General features: G+C 34.7%; 1 protein-coding gene across 4 annotated transcripts in view; it reads left to right on the plus strand.

The window, feature by feature from the left end:
- TMTC2 (transmembrane O-mannosyltransferase targeting cadherins 2) overlaps positions 1-21,689 on the plus strand; it is a 388,107-nt gene that overhangs the window by 249,736 nt on the left and 116,682 nt on the right. For all 4 annotated transcript variants that reach the window (XM_078076381.1, XM_078076382.1, XM_078076383.1 and 1 more), the window contains one exon: positions 13,209-13,330. In XM_078076381.1, the coding sequence (XP_077932507.1) occupies positions 13,209-13,330 (122 nt within the window). The remainder of the gene's footprint in view (positions 1-13,208; positions 13,331-21,689) is intronic.

Below are 21,689 nucleotides of genomic sequence, written 5' to 3' on the forward strand. Positions count from 1 at the left end.
CTGGTGGGTGTTTCATAATACTACCTTCCATTGTAGTCACTGTCCTTTCTGAGGCCTGTAAACCCCAAAAGTTTGTTGGGGGTTTGTATTTTTGTATCTTTGGTTGTATTCTGTCAGTTCTTTCTGTATTTACCAAAGTAAGTATGATTTCTTTATAGATAAGATTTTGTCATTATGGTGGCCTTGCGGTCACGGACATTCAACAGGATTGTGTTTAGTTCTGTCCTGTCTACAATTTCTGTCTTTTCTCTTGAAGTCCATTTTCCTTTGTCTCTCAGCAACCACAATCAAAATCCTTGTTTTAGCATTAACTATGCTAACCGAAAGTGAAATAGCATACTCAGCTAATGCCCAATTAACTTAATTCCAGTAATAGAGTACACCCTCTAAATTAAAATGGTCATATTTAGGTTAGAGTTTCTTCTCCTTTTCCTGTCAAGACATATTTTTTCCTCTAGACTTAGTCAAAATTTTTCTTTATTCTGACATCTATTGTAGGCCTTGATTGAATCTCAGTTTGTCCTCTCCTTAAATTATAGTTGTATTTTAACAGAGAGTTAGAGAGCACAAGTAGGCAGAGCGGCAGGCAGAGGGAAAGGGAGAAGCAGGCTCTCTGCTGAGCAGGGAGCCTGATGCGGGGCTCGATCCCAGGACCCTGGGATCATGACCTGAGCTGAAGGCAGCCGCCCAACTGACTGAGCCACCCAGGCGCCCCGTATAGTTGTATTTTAAGATCGTAGAATGTTAGAGATGGAAGATTCTTATCTTAAAAATTCCTCCTAATATAATCTCTTTTACTTTACAAAGTAGAAATTAAAGTAGTAATTAAAGAGTTGAGCTGATCTTTTTAGGATTATAGTTTGTGTTGAAACCCAAAGAGTAGTTTCCTTTTTTTTTTTAAGATTTTAAAATTTTTTTCTTTTTAAAGATTTTATTTATTTATTTGAGAGGGAGAGAGACAGAGATAGCTAGAGAGAGCACGAGTGGGGAAGAGAGGGAGAAGCAGGCTCCCCGCTGAGCAGGGAGCCTGATGTGGGGCTCGAACTCAGGACCCTGGGATCCTGACCTGAGCCAAAGGCAGGTGCTTAACCAACTGAGCCACCCAGGCGCTGCTAAGATTTTTTAAATTTTTAAGTGATCTCTGTATCCCCCGTGGAGCTCACACTCACAACCCCGAGATTAAGAGTTGCCTGCTGTACCGACTGAGCCAGCCCAGCACCCTGGAAGGGTAACCTCCTGATTTAGGTTCAAATGCTTTTTTCATTTAGCCCTTGTGTGTTACTGAAATTGGTATGTTATTTACTATGTCAATATAGCTTTTATTTACCTATTTAAAAATCAGCAAAATATCTATAGATGTAGATATAGATGTATATGTCTTATTCCCTGTCCAAATATATATTAAAAAACCTCTTCATTTTTACTAAAAATCAGAAAAACTCCTACAAAAATGAAATATGCAGGATATTGAAAATTTTTTTTAAGGTAGGATAATTTTTAACCACCTTCAATTTTTCCCTTTTATTTCTCTATAATTGTTTATTTCCCTTATTATATATATGAAAACATTGCTTTTGAATATTCCTGAGATTATGGAAAACTAAATTAGGCTGTGACTTTCAATTACTTTTATCAGTTTGAGCCCTTCCAATCCCAAAGGTCATTTTAAGCCTATTTACTATTTAAAATAAAATTACTTGGCTTTCTCAATGCAAAGTAATTCTTGAGGTAATTATATAAGCAATTTAAGCCATTTCATCTTGGTAATATATCTTGAGAACAAAAGGGCATAATGTGTTGCTAGAGTAAGAGAGAATCTAGAGTTACTGCCTTGTCATTGCATTGTATAATCACTATGTTTAGAATAACCTCTGTGTACAGAAAAAAAAAAAATGTGTTTTAAGTCACAAGTGCTAGGTGGAGGTTACAGAGGTGGTAGTGGTATGAAAGGGAAATAGCCCATATGGTTCCTGTTCTCATGGAACTTTCTAGGTGATTTCATAGTTGGTCTGGAGCTCTTCAGTACCTTTCCTTAATATGTAAATGCCTATAAATAAGATGGAAAATTATATCACTCTAACCTCGAGAATATTTTGTCTATAACTGTAGGCTGTCCTATGTTGTCTGGACCAAACCAACCAAATAGGAAAAACCTCTTTTTTTATTTCTAATGTGACACTAGTTTTCACAATTTGCATACATATTTTATAATTTCCTGTTCTTTAAAAAAACATGTGTTTACAGTGGGTGACATGCTTTTTATGTTAGAGAGAGATTGTATTTTTCTTCCAGGGGAGTGGCATGATAATGATCCATTGCTGTTTTTGGCCTTACTGGCCTTTATGTTGATCTTACCATTTTCATTCTCTTATTCCTGAAAACTTCTAGTTTTTTTAAATACACATCCCTATACTTACAAAATCCCTGCTCAGTGATAAAAAATATATTTTTCTCCATCAGCTTACAACTAACAAATCTTTTACTTGCATAGGTTTGAAGTTGAAAAGATGTTTTCTCCTCATATTCTCTAATAAGGGAGGAATTTTTCTATTTAATTTTCAGTTTTGTTTTAAAAACCCCGGCTCTTTAATTATGAGAGATTTCCTTAAATTTATTGAGCCAGTCAGAGAGAATGGAGAAAAAAAACAGTGAATGGAAACACAATGAATTTGTTAGAGCAATTTTTGGATTAAAAATCTGGTCCAAATATTAGAATTGTATTTTTAAGAAAGAGACTTGTGGAATAAAAGAGTCAAGTGTCATAAATGGCTACTAGTGATCTTTAGATTCCTTACTCTTAGGTAAGAACTAACACACAAAATGTCAGATATACCTCCTGAAAACAAAATGCAAAAATTCTTTCTTGAAAACTTACCCTAAGTCTACTTGAAATAATGTACAATCTATGCTGAATTCAGTGGGTAGAATGGCTGTAAATGATTTCTGTTTTTCTCTTAGCCTTCTGTATGGCTAGGTTTTTTTTTAAATGAATCATTTATTTTTGCTGGATTATTCTAACGTGTGTGTGTGTGTGTGTGTGTGTGTGTGTACTTCACCTTGTTTTAGAATTCATTTAGAATCAAGATATTCAGAATAAATTTTTGACATGATGGTTCATATGCTTAATGTTTCTTCTGTGACTGGCTGTTCTTAAGTGGATTGCTCAAGGCATTTAGCATGCTGACGGTGAAGGAGATGGTTTTCAACGGTGTCAGATTTGAACTTCACATCCTTCAAGTGTGGAAGCATTAACACTCTGGTAGTGTTAAGCTTTTTATACCATCTGCTTCCCCTGTTTTGAGTTCTGGTGATTTTCCTATGATTGCTTCCACTGGCACTCTTGAAAATTAGTGAGTCAGCCCTACAAATAGGAGTATGACCATATAATCGGATTAGCCATTGATCTATGTACCTCCAAAAAGATTACGGACTTCTAGTTTTTAAGATAAATCTATTTATTGCACTTTGATTTTTTTAATTATCAGAAAGGACAAGACCAGGAGATCAGTGTTAGGTGTGTAGTCCACCAGTCCAAGAAAGTGAAATGTAAATTTGAGAGATTTTAGAAGTTCACTTTGTAAGATGTGGAGCCAACAAGATAAGAAAATCATGAACTTTTGACTGTGTATCAAAAAGAATAAATATATAAAATTTATGTTTAAAATCTATAAAATTTTCTCCTCAAAGTTCATTTTACATGATAAAACTGCAGTGGTTTAATTTTCTTCTTTTTACCATTCACTCTTGGTACAGATTCTACATTATGTGCTATGGTTACAGACATTAATTTGCAAGGCATTAGTCTATACACTACAGAGGCCGGCATCTAGTTCAGCTGCATTAAATAGGTAATATATTTTGTTTAAAGTTTCAATTAAATGCAGGACCAGAAGATATATGGTCCCTGTGGGGAGTTTGAACACTTTCATGCCAATAGTAGGGTTGCTAAGAATCATGCTTGGTCTAGATGTCACTTGCTTTCCTGGAAATATGATATGAGACAGTTGATTATATTTCATTGCTATTAAAACCACATGAGCCCACCTGTTACATTAATTCATACTTTTGCCAGTTTAGTGGTAAAGGAAAAGATTGAAGTTTCAAAACTTTATTTTTAAATTGAGTTATAAGGAAATGAATACACTCAAATTAATGCCTAATTATATCCTTATTCTCTGATTTCCAGAGTTTCACTATTTCTGCTTGAAAAAAAATGTTTTCTGATGCTCAGTAGAAATGAGAAAAAAAGTATACATTTTACTCTTTTATTGGGCAATGTCCATGAAGTGAATCTTCTACTCAGCAGTAAATATGGATTGGATTATTCTTTAAAAAACTGAGGTGATGTTGGGGCACATGGGTGGCTCAGTCATTTAAGCGGCTGCCTTCGGCTCAGGCCACGATCCCAGGGTTCTGGGATTGAGCCCTGCATCAGGCTCCTTGCTCAGAGGGGGGGCCTGCTTCTCCCTCTTCCTCTGCCTGCCGCTCTGCCTATCTTTGCTCTTTCTCTATGTCTCTGTCAAATAAATAAATAAAATCTTAAAAAGAAATTGAGGTGTTGTTATATTGTACCTGGGAAATTAACTAGATTTCAAAATCTGGCATTCTTAAAAGATGCCAATTTTGATAACGTTTAGATGAAATGGATATAATCCTGAGTAAGAAGAAAATCTTGTTATAAAGGACACAGTTTGGAAAATCAATGTCAAGGAAACTATAGCATGTATTTAGAATAATCAAGTAATACAAATAAAGTTTAAAATTAAACATATTACTTGGGGTGCCTGGCTGCCTTAGTCGGAAGAGCATATGACTATTAGTCTCAGGGTTGTGAGTTTGAGCCCTACGTTGGGTGTACAGATTAAAATTTAAAAATAAATACACTTAAAAAATAAATAAAATTAAGTACATTACTAATTGTATGTACTTTGCCATGTATGTATTTGTATCTGTTTTTCCTAATAGGTAAGGAAAGACTTTTCTACATAAAAATCAATCATTTAACTTCCCAAATGAGCTGTTATTTAGTTTTAATTTTATCTAGACTGATAGAAGCTATTGTTATACTCAAATTGAATAAAGAATTAAAAAAGAGCATGCAAAGTTTTCTTCCAGAATACAAGTCTTTTTTGCCAACATGTTACTTATGGGCATGGAGTTTTGGAACTGTTACTTTCAAGTAATCATTACAAATAGGGTGAATTTTTAAATACCTGATATATCTTAGCAAGTAATATTCATATAAAAAGGATAGTATAGATTAAATTATTCATTATGTATTATAGAGACATATTGCTTGATCCAGAAATACATATGAAATATATTCCCAAGAAGTTATATATAAAACTGAAAATGCTTTTATTATACTCTTCTGACATCTTCCTGCAAATATGCAAGTCTTATTTCTTTGAATACCATTATTTTCATTAATTCTTTACAGGCTAGTACATTTATTCGTTCTTTTTTCTTTTTTCCAATGTAAACTTTGGTTTTTAAAACCCAGTTTTGTACTTCCTATATTTCTAGTGATCCCTAATTGTTTCAGTTGTATTAAGCCATTTTATTTACTCCATTGTAGTTCTCTTGAGGACAGTGTTGTATTTTTGAGGAGAGGATCATCACCTCCACCAACCAGCACATGAAAACACACACAGTCTCATTTTCTGCATTTTGGAAAATTCTGAGCATTTAAAAGGATTGGCCCCAATTTTTGTTGATTAATTATTTTTAGTGATTTATTTCCTTGAAAACATAAAGGGAATTGATTAGCCTGAACAACTCCAGGATCCCCAGTTGCATGGAGAGAAATATTGACACGGGCTCCCGGCTGTTTTGCAAGTTAAATTTTGATGGCATATCAGATGTTTCCTGTATCTAACCTTACGCTAGAAATTAGGAACCTTTTTAACTTTCACGGAAGTTTGAACTCCTGCTTGATGATTAGCTTTTTACTTAATGAGATGCGTATTCAGTTTTTTCCCTTCCATTTCTTCTCTTTGCTTATAACTACCCTTTCTGGCTTCCAGGTTTCTTCTTAAGTTTGTTGCAGTAGGACTTGGTGAAGCGTTAACATGTTGGACCTTTTCATAACCCTCCTTAATTTAAGACTCATATTTCATTTTACTTCTAATCCTTCCACCCCAGTGGAAGAAGTGATAATTGTTGAAATCTGATGTCAGATACAAAACAGCCTCTAATTTCTGTAACTACTTTAATTTCTTTATCTTTTCCTGCTCTGTACAGTAGCCACTGAGCATTTCCCATCAGAACTAATGTATCTAAGGCAACTGGACTGTGTTATTTTACAAAGATAAGATCAGGCGGAGAAAAGGATTAGGATGGAAATATAAGAGATTCACAAAATTTGACAGCCTAGAGTTATAGCAAGTTTATAACATATATAAATAAAAAAAAGGCCAGACTCCCTAAGGTTTCTATGTTAATGCCAACACAGTGAAGTAAAAAGTGAGAATTAAAATCACAGCAAGTTAAACTCTTGATGTAATAGGCTCCTGATGTCATATGGTTCTGTCAGACCACAGATTCTAGAAAAAGGAATTACTTGGAAATTTCTCTTCAGTGACATACTTGGTAAAAATACATCTAAATCTTAAGTTGGTACATAATATGATCAATTATTTATCAGATATTTATCAAGACTCTTTGGAGCTAGAGGCTTCTGAACTTAGGTTGAAGGACAGATAAAGAGATAAATGGTTTTGTGTCTGGCTCTACACATCTCCCTAGTTTGAGATCAGGAATATTACAATTGGTAAGATGGGTATATAAAAAAAGGGAAGGGGGCTTGAATACATGAATAACTGAGTACTAATTTGGGATTGGGAAACTCAATTTTCTAAAAAAATTCCCTTTTAAATTGATTCATGAATTATAATTCAATAGCAATAAACATTTCAGAAAGAATTTTATTAAAAATTTGACAAAATGATTCTAAAGTTTATTTGGTAGACTTAACAGGAAAATAGAGCCAAGAAGGGTTAGAGAAAAATAATGGGAGAGACATGCTGTACTCAATATTAAAATATTAGAAAAACCTACAGTAGTTAGAGCAGTGTTGTATACACTACACACAGATCAGAGTTTACAATTTTTTTTTGTAGGTAATAAATGTGAAATTAAATGTTGGTGAGGAAAAGGAGTTCTTATAAAAGTTGATCGGGGACAATTGATTAAATGATGTTTAGAAAAAATAAAATTAGACCCGTGTCTCACATTATATGGCAAATGGATTTCATATGGAATAAGTAGCTAACTTACTAATAATAAAACTATATAATTAGAATATATGTCCCTATGATAAAGAAGAATTTTTTATGCATAAATGGCAGTGACAAAACTACAAAGGAAAAGTCAACTTAATTTGCATAAATAAAAGTTAAAGTAGTCTGACATGAAAAACCATTTAAACCATCTTTTGCATATCAAAAGGGAAAGGTATATATCTTAGTTGAAAAATGGCTTAAAACTATAAAAAAAAAAAAAAAACAACCAAACCCATCAAACAATGACCTGCAAATAAAAAATTCATGGGTAAGAATTTGTGAAAAAATTTGTAAAAATATATGAATTTTCATTAAGAATTAAAGTAGGAAAATTGAAATGATGGCTTTTTTTTCTTTTTCAAATGGACATTTATAAGAATATTACAATGTCATTTTGCTAAGCACTTAGAAAATTTGTTCTCCTTATATAATACTGTGGAAGTGAAATTGGTACAGTATTTTGGTCGGCTGAGCAGGGAATCCCACACGGGGGTCCATCGCAGGACCCCTGGATCATGACCTGAGCCGAAGGCAGATGCTTAACTGACGGAGCCACCCAGGCACCCCTGAAATTACCTTTTTAAACACAGATTAAATGAAGTATAAGTACTAGAAATTTTCTGTGTTTTTTGATGTGCACTGAAACATCAAACTTCGGAAACCTAATCAATAAATATGTTTCATTGTCACTTGACTGTAAGTACCATGAGGGTAGAAATGAATAGTATCTCGTTAATCTTTATGCTTACCATCGTATGCATTATCCATGTTGGTTACCCTAAATTGGTATGAAAGAGAGCATTGAAGAGTATAAAAAAGAGAGACATTTAACAATTCCTCAATATTATAAATGTTGAGTAAGGGGTGATCACTTTTGGTAAAGGTGGTCACAAAAGTTGGGGGTTTTTGTTTGTTTGTTTTAGTTTTCTTAAAAGGGAATTGGGAGATGTGAGATTGGATATAGGTAGTTGAAAGGAACAGACTTCTAGTAAAAGATACATAAGTACAGAGACGTGATGTATGACCTGATGACTACCATTAATGCAGCCGTATGGCACCTTTGAAAGTTGCTAAGCAAGCAGGTCGTAAAGTTCTTATCACAGGAAAAGAAAATGTTTTTCTTTTTTAAAAAAATATATGTCAGATGATGAATGTTAACTGAACTCATTGTAGTAATCATTTCACGGCATATGTAATCAAGCCATTGTGCTCTATACCTTAAACTTACACAGGGTTGTATGTTAATTATATCTCAATAAAGTGGCCAGAAAAAAAAAAAAAAAAAACGGAATCTAAACTGAATCTTAACACAGAAATATACTATCGAGCAGGGACAGGAGAAACAAAAGGTAACTCTAGCAAGGATGGGTAGTATGTCCCATTACGTACTCTATTCGTTATCTGCAAGCCAGAGCTGTCCAGTAACTTGAAACATGAGAATCAGTGAGATCTGGACTATTACATCATCAATAATCCAGCATTCTTTCCTTTAAGGAGTTAGCCTTTGCCTGCGTTATTTAGACCCAGGGCTTTTTAGGGAGGAAGAGTGACATTATTTGTTCTACATCTGAAACTGGTTTATATCTGCTTGAAGCCAGCCTGGAGACATCCAAATCCCTTTTGTCTGCGAGTGAATCGGAAATAAATCTGGGCGATGAACCTGATCACTACATCATCACAGCAAATCTTCTCATTCTTATGAAAGTGCCTCTATTATGTCTTTTTTTTTTTTTTTTCAGGATGAGAAGGAAAAATAGTCATCATTGCTTCTTTCCTCCTGGGTGCTATAAACACTTTTTTTTTTTTATTATTGTAAGTTAAGAAGAATTATAGTACCAGAGAAGATGACATAACGCTCCTCCCTCCACTCTCTTCCTGATCAAGTATTTTCATTTCCTTCCTTATTGAATGTAACATTTTCTTTTCCTGTGGCCATTTTCTTCATGGACTTTTTATGATTTTAATATTTTAATCAAGCTTGAAGGATTACATATATATCCTTCTCTCCTAAAACTGAATCCACTGATGGCACTTTTTGCAGTTATTTTGTCTCCTAATTTTTTTTTTTATAGTATTTGGACAGAATGGTATGGTAGAAGGAGCCAGAGAGAGAGCTCTCATCTGAATCCTGAATCTGGCATTTGCTTAACTTTGAACCTTGAACAAGTTGCCTCATCTCAGTGAGCCACAGTCTCTTCATTTGTGAATGAGACTGATGTTAATTATAGTGTAGGGATAATATGAAAGTATAAATATGTTTAAGACATTAGTAGGTATTCGATAAATAATAACCTTTGTATGGTAGGCAGCTTGATGCCATGGAGAAAAGTGTGGGCTTTAGAGCCATTCAAAACTTTTAGAATAAGATTATTAACTGTCCTTGTGCAAGTCACTTATCATTCCCGAGCCTTCCTCCTCATCCGTAAAATGGGTCCTCTAATCCCTAGTACAAATGAGAAGTGAGAAGTATGAAGCTTCTACCTTGTCAGTGGCAGGGGTGTATCCAGTTCTTGCCCGTATATTGTTTGTTCCCCACATCTTTATTGAGTCACTTTTAAAACATTTAAATTCATCCATTATCTTTTTCTTGCATTTTAGGGTTTGCATCTTGATTTTATTACTACTTTTATAGGCTGTTTCTGTGTTAAGATTAACCATAGCACTCAGGTGTATCTCCTAGGATACATATTCTCCTCTTAAGAGTTGAGTAACATATGCAGCAGAAGCATTTTTAAAGGTCAACTATAGATTATTATTGTTCTTCCTTATTCTTTTAATTCCGTAGATAAGCCCAAGGCAAAGTGAAATGATCTCAAAGGCCAATGTATCACAAGCTAGAAAACAATTTTCCAGGAGTGAGAAAGAGTATGCTTTTCCCCTGAGCTGGAGAGTTGAAAACTTTGTGATTGTTCCCTACTAGCAGGTTAAAGCTTTGTGCTTTGAGGTCAGGTTGTCCTGGGTTTGAATTCCAGCTTTACCACTTTCCACCTTTATGACTCTGTGTGTTTTATTCAGCCACCCTGCTTCTCAATGTTCTCATCTGTAAAATTCAGGGAAAGACATTCCTTAATAAAAAATGAGATTCATGTATAAAGCAACTAATATAGATTGAAAATTATTTCATCTTGCAAACCAAATCTGAACATGTAGTTGGTAGTGGTTGAATGAGAGTAATGTGTGAAGGCTCCTCGTGGGGCTGAGTGAGAGAACCTATTCTACATGCTCAAAGATAGAGAATGAGAGGGGTAGGTGCTTATAAGTTAGGAATGTGCCCCCTATGGCTTGCTACCCTAATTCATAATAAATATTCAGTGAATGATTGTCATTGTTATTATTGAGATACAATGAATGGTTACCTGAAGTTTTCCTGAGTGGTAATGGTCATTTACATTTTCATACACTTGCCACGATGCATTATTACATTATATTTCCTATAGCCCTTTCATATTTCCCTATCTCACAAGTTTTTCAAATTAATAAGTTACTAGTGAATTATTACTGAAGAAAATGGGCTAGACACTAATTAGCAAGTTAATATTTCATCTCAAAATAGCTTTTAATAATAGATTTATGACTTGGAAAAATAGAACACTTTCTGAAATGATCTTCAGACAACAACTTAAATATACAGATTTCAATCTCAAAAACAATGTGAAATTTGGGTTCTCTCACATTCTTTTTTTTGTGCAGAAAACCTGTTTACTATTCTACAAATTAGTTGAATTTTTTATAAATGAAAAGTAGAAGTTATGTTAAAGCTAATGATGGTACAGCTTCTATAAGCTGAGCTATGAGCACTGGAAGACCCAAAGAGGAATTTCAGGCTGATTCCAGACAGAATCTCTAATCCCTCCCATCTTTTAACTCTAACTCTGATGTTAATCTGTGTTTTCTACTGGCTTTAGAATCCACTGTAGAGATCAATATTTGGGTAGAATTTGTCATTAATTGCTTTAAATTTATCAATACTTTGGGGATTGTTGCATTCTTTCTGTTACATAAATCATATCTAGTATTGTTGTAGTATGAAGAAATGGTTTGCTTTCCCTAAAAAAAAAAAAAAAAAAAAAAAATTACTGTTTGCTTTTTTTGGGAAACATTTGTTAGCTCAACATGGCAAAAAAGAAAAAATCTGTCTGACAGTGTTTTCATTTTTATAGAGATATTATAATAACAATACAAGATTATAGAAATAGGAAAATTAAAAAAAAATTCATGTCTAATCCTACCACCAACAACTGTAAGCATTTTGTGTATTCCATTCCAGTCTTTGGTCTTTGCTTCAGTATTTCTTTCAGTGAACCCAAGCACTCTATTTAATCTAACCAAATTCTTCTTAAATGCAAACACATTTTAAGTTTTAGATTAAAAGAAAAAACTTCCAGCTATAATTTTTATGACAGCATAGTTTAAGAACTGTTCTGAGAACTAGAAACACATTGATGTGTGTGAGTGGTATGTACATTTTTGTGCATATTACAGATTTGTCACCAGTATTTTTTACTAACGAGCCGAGCAAAGGGCACTCAAAAGGTCAGGAGACTCAAATCAGTTCAATTCATCAAACATATTTGTATTGACAGCACTGTGCTAATACAAAGAGAATATGATTCAAATAAAAGGAAACTAGTTCTTCCTTTGAAGCAAAGAGGTATAGCCAATATGGGTAATATATTTTAGGAAAAAGCCTCTGATTATGCCTCTAAATGGAAAAAGCTATCATAATTGTGATTATTTAAGCTATAAAGGTCTGCTTTACAAATAATTCAGGTTACCAGTCTATTACCTGTTCTTAGAAATTGAGTACTTTCTATATTTGCAGTGCTTATTAAAACTATAATGCTTAACTTTTAAATACACAAATCACCTTAAAATATAATATTCTCATCAGGTAAATATTCTTCCATGCTATAAGCAAATAAGGGAGAGGAGATGATAATAAGTTGAGAGCTGATATAATTTGGCTTTATTTCCAGTTTTTTATTTTTTGTTTTTCTCTTGCTTGGCTGTTAGTGAAATACTCTTCGACAGGTAAAATTTGCATAACTTAAAAATAATAACTGATCGCTGAAAGTCTTCAAACTAGCTTTGTACATGGTCCTGGGCATGCTAAATAATTGTTATATATTCACTGGATTTTCCAAATGATACTCATAAATTTTATCTATTAAAAATATAAAATGCAAATAATTTCTGAAAGAAATCCAACACCAATGCTTAATCCAAAATATTTCTAACTCCTTCAACTAATCTTTTCTCAACAATGTAAGTCTTGGCAGGACCTTAATCTTCTTTGTCTAGGTCTTCATAATTCTCTCTTACTTAGTGTGTATTCTATAAATACTTGAATTTCTGAAGGAATAAATGAATGTGAATAAAAAAGAACAACTGTACATAAGAAAGAACAAGCTTATCTTTTTTTTAAAGATTTATTTATTTGAGAGAGCAAGGGAACAAGCAGAGGGCGAGGCAGAGAGAGAGGAAGAGCATCTCAAGCAGACCGCCCCCAAGCTGAGCGCAGAGCCCAGTGTGGGGCTCGATCTCACAACCCTGAGATCATGACCTGAGCCGAAATCAAAAGTTGGATGCTCAACAAACTGATCCACCCAGGCGCCCCCAAACCTATCTTTAGGAAAAAGAAAAGACAAAGGGCCTATGCTTGTGGGTCTACTGTTACTAGGTTAAAAATCAAAGCTTTATTAGTTACTGAATTTTTTAATTTAGCCATTTCACTTAATTTCTCCAAACACAAGTTTTCCTATTTGTAAACTGGAAATTATGATGACTTTTGGGAATCAGATGAGATAATGGGTGACAGTTCTCGCCACAGCATCTGAAATTTCAAGGGATGTAAACACGATGATGTGACGCCATTGTAGCTGTTGGAAAGCTGTGGCCTCAGGTTGATCAAGTATTTCTTTCCAGGTGAAGCATACATGCGATTAAGCAAACTCCCTGAAGCAGAGCATTGGTATATGGAATCACTGAGATCCAAGACTGACCACATTCCTGCTCATCTTACCTATGGGAAACTGCTAGCTCTAACAGTGAGTAACCACCTTCCTTCCTCACCCTTTTGGAGCTGGTTTTCTCCATGCAGACTGAGATGGATAGAGTTTAAGGTATTGGTTCTCAGCCAGTTAACTCAGACTGTTAGGGAGTAATGATGGTAACACTGTCAGAACTCTGTATAGAGCCTATAGAAAAATGTATTTCTGTAGGGTTTACCATAGATAAAATGTGGTATGTCTTGATCCTTGATGTAACCTAATGGAAAAATAGAAATGGTGAATCCCAAATATGGATTACATAATGAATTTGTCACAATAACAATATTTGTGTAAAGATTATGTTCTACAAACCACCGTTAGCCCCAAATGGGCTACACTGTAGAATGAAGCTGGATTCTTTCCAAATAACCAGCATTATGTAAGGCTTTGCATGTGTGTCAGTTAGTGTCACCTGGAATTCCTACTAATTAGAAATCATTCCATGAGAGAAATGGTGCCATCATTTGACCACCCACTATGTGACAAGCAGACTTGGAGGCCACATTCTCATAGAAGTGGTGTTACTTTGAAGCATAAGAAATTGCTGGTATTCTACCACTGGGATTTAGAAAAATTGTAATTCCATGTGTTTCAAAGTAAACTTGATGTCTTATTTTACACTATAGGGGATTGTTCAAAATATTTAAGTAAATTTTCTGAGTTTATCCAGCTAATAATAAGTAGCAGAACTAGCCTTCAATCCTAATCTGAATCTATTATCTGTGCTGTTTTAGTTATATCACCTAATCTCTCTTCAATATTAATAAGAATAAATGACTCCTAGAAAAGCATAGAGCAGATGGTCAGGAAAGTGATTCCGAAGTGAATTTATAGAAAAGTATTTTATAATTATGTAAAAGTAATAATATTTTATTTTCTACAGAAGATGGACTAAATACCTAAAATTATTATGTATCCACATGAAGACACAACTAAAATGCTATTAATGAAACTATGTAGGCAGACTCAGTAGCCAGAAAATATACTACTTTTAAAATATATCTAGATATGCTTAATAAAATAGATACACTCTTAATGCGTAACTGAGCTCAAAAAGTAGTGAGACAATTTTCTAGGGGCTAGCAATGAGGGGTAACTGAATGCCAGAACAGTAAACAGTTGGCTGATCTGCAGCTGATTTGGGATAGTTTACCAGTTGTGGTAACAGGAGAGAATGGGTTTTTTGTTTGTTTTCATTCTTGCTGGAAATGGAAAGCTTCGGACCAATGGAAAGCCAGGGATTAGGTACTTAAGGAGGAAAATTCATACCTTCAGTGAAAGAATAATCTAGAATAAGTTTGCTTACTGATATAAGAAGGCATTATGAAGGTTTGCCTATCTCAGCATGGGATTTGAATGGAGAAGGAATGAGTTTGTACTACTGCCTTCCCTTTATCAGGCTTTGAATTTTGAATTTGCTTTACTTGCATGATGATGAAATTCCTAGACCAAGAAATTAAATAAAAATCAGGCCACTAAAAACTCTTGCTGAAGAAATTACTGAAGATGTCCTTCAAAAGAACACAGTTAGATCTGGAAGAGTTGCTGAGTATGTTGCAAAAAGAATGGTGAACAAAGAAATGGTGATCATGTGGGTAAATAAAGAATAATAAATATTATGCTAAATATTTATAATATTGAATAAAATATTGAGAAGGAATAGCCTCACAGGAACAATCAGAATGGTGGGGGAAATGATATTTAAACTGATTTTTGGAAATCAGAAAGTGGAAATTGATTTGTCAGAACAGAGTCCACCATCTGAAGAGGCTTTGGAATGGGATAACAATGAAAAGAGATCTTATGTACTCAAAAAGAAGCTCAGAGAGACTCAAGACTTGAAGGCAGTTGGCATGGGAGCGAGTGAGTTAAGGAGCCTTTTTTGAATCGGATAATCAGCTGTCAGCTGCGTCTGGAACAGTCAGGTCTCTCCTCCAGTGTGAGCAATGCCAGCAACCGGGCGCTCACCTCCAAGGCAGGGAAAAGGCTTATAGTGGTGCAGCAGTTGAGTAAAAGAGGTTCATGATTCAGGAACAGCTTGCACAATCAAAGGTGAAATGCAAGGAGGACTGAAAAGATTGATTCAGTGTCTTCCGGTGGAGCACACAGATGGTCAGTACCCCTCCTCCACCACAAGCAGAATACCAGCACCACAGAGTTTACGCTCACCTAGCACTGTGTGTGCGTGTGCACACACACACACACACACACCCCACCTCCCAAGAAATTTTTGAATTCTTATCTGGAGAAATTGAATCACCATAGGGAAAAGAAATCTTTATACCTACATTTGGAGATCACCTATTAATGGCTAGCTCCCAAACCAGATGCACAAAAGTGAATCTTTCCCATCTGGGAAGCACACCTATAGCTAAGGAACTCCATTCAGCTTTTATTAAGTAGCTTTTAAATAACAGCGGACAACCAAGGATCATCACTCATATTTAGAAAGCCTCAACTATAAAAGATTGGAACTGAAGCAAATTATTAGGAGAAGGAAGCTAGAGGAAACAGAAGAAAAATTTTTTTTAAATCCTTAGAAATTGTAGAGTGCCTGGGTGGCTCAGTAGGTTAAGCCTCTCCCTTCGGCTCAGGTCATGAGCCCAGGGTCCTGGAATTGAGTCCCACATCAGGCTCCCTGTTTTAATGAGGAGCCTGCTTCTCCCTTTCTCTCTACCCCTCTCCCATGCTTGTGCTCTCTCTTGCATGCTTTCTCTCTCTCAAATAAATAAATAAAATCTTAAAAAAAAAAAAATACTTAGGGGCACCTGGGCGGCTCAGACAGTTAAGCATCTGCCTTTAGCTCAGATCATGATCCCGGGGTCCTGGGATTGAGCCCCGCATCGGGCTCCCTGCTCCTTGGGGAGCCTGCTTCTCCCTCTGCCTGCCACTCCCCCTGCTTGTGCTCTCTCTCTGCCAAATAAATAAATAAAATATTTAAAAATAAATAAATAAAAATAAATCCTTAGAGTTGGTAACATAGCATTTTATAAAGCAGGATGCCATAAAAACATAAATAATGAAAAAAAAATAACCAAGAAAGAGCTTTTAGAAATTAAAAAGATGATGGCAAACAATTTTCATTTAAAAGATGGGAGAATAGGGGCACCTAGCTGGCTCAGTTGGTAGAGCATGGGACTTGATCTTGGGGTTGTGAATTCAAGCCCACATTGGGTGTAGAGATTACTAAATAAATAAATAAATAAATGTTAGGAGAATAAAGTTGAGGAAATCTTTCCATATGCAAACAAAAAAATGAAGAAATAAGAAATATGAAGGCAGAAATTATAAAAGAAACTAATATGAAGGCCTAATAGAGAAAGAACAGAGAAAGGGAAAGGAGAACATTATTCAGAATTGGAGGGTATAAGTTGCTATTGGAATAAATTTGTTTTACCCTATAAACGTCTTTTCATTTCCTATTCTAACAGGATGATAATTCACGCAGTTGCACTTAACAGAATTCATATCTACCTCTTGCCGCAACTGCTGTCTTTGAGATGTTCTTATGGAATTCAAATGGAAACATTTTTAATTAGATTGATAAATGGCCCCCTTCAAAAAAAATCTATAAAAGTTTAAGATGCCTGATTTTTTTTTTTTTTTAAAGTCATTTAGCAAAGAAAAAAAGATGAAAGCTCAAATGTACTTAATTCTGAATCTACCTAGACCGTGACACTGCTTTGGATATAGAAACCATGTGTTCTTTTTTTCTTCTTCATTTGAAGCCTGAATATTTTAAGTTTCCTGTACAAAAATATGATTTTACAGGCTGCTTTATTTTTTAGAAAGCATTTTTTTTTAAAAGAGACAAGATTTAGAAGTTTTAATTTACTGAAACATATGGAAAGGAAGGAAAGACTCGTGTATTACAATCCAAATTTTAATTCCCCCCACCAACCAAACTTTTATAGTTTCCGACTAGCTGATTAGATGAAATACAAGCCTTATTATGGAAAGGCTTAAACTCACCATGCCAATACCCCCACAACCGTCTTTAGCAGTCTCTTTTTGAATTATGAGATTTGGCAAATTTCTTATCCCAATGGATTGCCTTTGTCTAATTTTGGGTTTGTTGGCCTGGTAATATGCCATTGACTTAACATGGAATTGGCAAGGTGGAAAATGCCACATAGTTTGACTTCGGAAGGCTTTAAATATATTATAAAATGGAATTGGCTATTAGTCTCAAGAGAAGAGGAACTGAAATGGGGTGCGGTGTTTTCACTGTTTGGTCAAAACTGACCACAGTTGAAATATGTAAAAGTGACATGCAGCTAAATCAGACTTATGACTGTAGTATAAGATTTTATATAAGAATTATATTTTATAAGAGAAATTAGAAAAAAAAATGATTGCTGGTGGTTTCATTACAGCCAGTATGTTTTTTGTACAAATTTTTCTTTAAGGGTTTGTAGTATTTATGGTATTTAGAAAACTTCAAACTGATTTTGAGTTTCCCAGAATGCTTTGACAAATTCCATAAATCAAATCCTTTTTTATTCCCCCTGGAAAATGTCCTTTGTCTCTCTCTCTCCCCACTCAAATTTTATTACTTCTGTGAAGTCTTGCCTGAGTCTTTCAAGCAGTCATTTTTTTCTTCTCTGTGCATCCATAGCCCTGGTTTCAGTATCTCTATAATAGCACTTCCCAGATCGATGGCAGATGTAAATCTACATCTTTTGACCATAGACATGGAGGAGGAGCTAACTTTTCACTTATCTTTTTTATCTCTTCAGTATGTGGCATTTCCCTATCTTGGTATAACTATCCCTGTATTCTCTTGTACCTTTCAGTTTTTAAGTTATTTAAGGGCTGGGTACATGACTTCTTAATATTTTTGTTTCTCTGCTCTGATCCATGTTTCCCCATTAATTCCTTCATTTAGGCAGCATGTGTATTGAAACTTACTACTCCATTCTAGGCATCACTCGACTCCCAATGATATGTACTGAATAAATGAACAAGAATGGCATGATTATATAGTGGACATGGTCTAATCCTCCAAGACCCTATTGGGCATAAAAGGGGTATATATTTCTTGAGTGCTTGTGGTTGACATGTTATTTTGGGAAACTTTACAATGAGTATTATCCTCTTTTTATAAATGAGGAAACTCAGCTTCAAAGATTTAAGCAACATCTCCAAGAATAACTTAGCTCCTAAATAGCAGAATTGGATATAACCTCAGGGTTTTCTGAATTGAACATCAGTAATTTTAACTTTAAATAGTTTTAAAAGTGGAGTCTTTGTTTTTTTAACCCCTTGTCACACCTGATTGGAGATTCCAAAAGTAAGCCGGTACTTCATACCACTCCTTTTTTATAACTTATTTTTAAACATCACCTCTAAATACTAGTTTAGTTTGAGTGCTTTAAACACATTTTTATTATTAGACATCATAGGTCGTGAACTTGAGACTTCTGTTTTCAGCTGTTGGCACTTTTAGGTCCTACACTGTAACTAGAATACAAATTTTCCAGGATACCATAGAGAATAGCTCTGCCTTAGGGTCACTGGTACCCTCCATGTTTAAATATAGTTGAGCCCGGGTGACATCTCTTTAAAATATATGGAACTTTCATACTAATGTCATGTCCAATTAAAATACTGAACACGAGCTCTCTTTAAAATTGTGATTTATTCCTTGTTTGAACTTTGTTACCTAGGGCTAATGCCATGAATTTCAAATTGGGCATGCATTAAGAGAGAAAGGAAGGAATAACATTTCCATTATTTTGGTATTTTAGATGATTTTTATAGTTGTTTCTAAAGCTGTGTGTTCTCTATTTGTGTGCACATCCTTACTTTAATTTTTCTTGGTCTTCCTCTCTTTTTGTCCTATTCAATTTATTTAAGCCAAATATTTTGCGGTTTTTGTGAGCCAGTAAAATTAATATTGACTTAAATTGTAGTAAAAGCTCCTTGGCTGTTAGCTTATTTTCCAGGTTTGGGTTAGTAAGAGAGAAGGAAGGATATGGGAGACTCTGACAGTAATTTTGATACAGAAAACCTTTATTTTGGCTACTGCATGGAAGCACTGAGCCAGATTTCTGTGTCTAGCCAAAGTTAATTGGGCTACATAAAACTCCAGTTGTGAAAGTACTTGTGGTTCTGTAGTAAAGTTCCATTCCCCAAGGCCACGATGGTGTCAAGGTTGTCCATCTGGAAGGGCAGTGCTCTGTGTTTCCTTGGGTCTTTTGTAATAATTATTGCTGTTTAGACCTGAGATTATTTTTCCATTTGGTTCTCTTTAAAGCAAAGCTCTTCTCATTTTGTATGTTGGCTAGCGTTTGGGTTGCTTTGTTTTATTACAGTCTCTGCACAGCCATGTTTAGATTGGAGGAAGAGGGGGACAAAATGTCCCTGTGACTCTGACTGGATGATTATTACGGAGATGTTCAATTCAAGTTGCAAAATGTATTCCATGAAAAGAGAAGGCATAATATCACATATATCATTCTACTGAAATACTGAAGGAAATATAGAAGAAAGTTTAATTTATAGTATTCAGCTAAGTATTTTATATGAAGTTACCTCATTTAAACATAACAGCGTTCTGGAGATAGTATAGTTATCATTGTATTATTTTCACTCTGAAGCATAATAAATCTGGTAGTTTGTTTTTTTTTTTTTAGAAACCACTCACTCACTTCAAGATATGCATTTTGTTATTTAGAATCAATCTTACAATTATTGTACTTATTGCTGCTAAGTGACAGGACTCCAGATATCTCAAAATATTCCAGACTTTTATTTTGTTTTTGTATGTCAGTTAGTAGAAGTCATTGTTAGAGATATTCTGTTTTGCCAGATAGTCTCAGGAATCATAAAAATTAAAATGATCAAGTCCTCAGGCAGTAAGGGTCACATGAAATAATTCTAGCTGCTTTATTGCTACATATACATACTGCTATGTTTGAAAAAAAAGTTAGCTTTTTCTGTAGGGGTAAATAAGGTTATATTGCTTTTAAACCAAATTACATTGCATTGTTATTTTGTTGATTTGGTTTCTGTGTTTCGTCTATAGTTATCATCTAGTGCAATTTAAGTAGCCCAGCAGGCTCAGGCCTCATAAGCCCCCTGTACTCTGGCATCCCACATTATTGGAATGATGGAGATGGAGAAGTGGTGTTTCCCTTAAATATACCTTGGCTTTCTTGCAGGAGTCTAAAAAAAACAATCCTTTATAAAAAAAAAAAAACAACCTCCATTTTTATACACATTTTCTGAGCCTGAACTTCATTTCACGCTCTGTAGTAAACAGTGGGGATACAAAGACCAGCAGGGCATTTCCTTCACCTCAAGAAGGCCTCAATGTCTTCTATTTAGGAGAAATTCATAACAAGGCAATCCATAGCCACTGTAGCTGTGGGCTGCCTTTCTTTTGACTTTTGTCATGGCTTTTGTTTCAGAAGGGACAGTTATGTAGGTACCTTAATCTTACTTCCTTACTCTTTAATTTTTATTATAGGCATGGGATTCCACACCACTTGGTAGGCATTTTTCTTCCACTTTACAGTTCTTTAATTTCTTAAATGAGCCCCAGTTATGTATTCTTATGCTACATGTATTATAGTTCATGACTTCCAGCTTGTTATTCTTTGACTCTCCTGTCATGTAATGCAGCATGGAAACATTTTAATGTGAGTTAAACACTTTCAATTTTATGTTTTTATATTTTCCTCACTTGACATTTTTTTTTTTTTTTTCCTAGTAGAAGATTTGAGTAGCTTTCCTTGTTGGAACAGCATCTTGTTCTAAGCCTATGTTTATCTTTAGGAAGGGTGATACACACAACATACATTTTCAAAAACAGGTATCTTTTCTCCCAAGTAGTTGTTAGATCAATATTTTTGCAAAAGGAGATTGCCTTTTTTTTTTCCCCCGTGGCATCTGGATAAGGACGTATATATTCCATATATATTCTCTCTCTCACACACACACACACATACACACACATACACACACATACAAAGGAGGCCACATCTGTTCTAAGATGTGAAAGTTTTCATTTTTGCAGTCTCATAAATAGGTTCAAATCAGCCCAACCATGACTATGTTCACAAACCCATAAAGTTTTTGTGTTTGCTCTTGTATTTACCCACATTACATTTGAGGGGTACCTCCTGCAATTAGCTAACACTTGTTATCCTCAATGAACTAGACATTTTCTATATGCTAGTCCAATATGTCCTGCTGCAGTGCCACAATCTAGATACCATTATATAGAAGGAAGCTGAGGTTCACGGAGGTTCAATCAAGATCAGTGTCCAAAGCCTATTGGATTATACCACTCCTAGATTTTTCTGAAAGCTGTACGATTTAAATTGCTCTCCAGCCTTTTGTTTATTAT

Source organism: Halichoerus grypus, chromosome 6, assembly GCF_964656455.1.
Source record: "Halichoerus grypus chromosome 6, mHalGry1.hap1.1, whole genome shotgun sequence".
NCBI classification, from domain to species: domain Eukaryota; kingdom Metazoa; phylum Chordata; class Mammalia; order Carnivora; family Phocidae; genus Halichoerus; species Halichoerus grypus.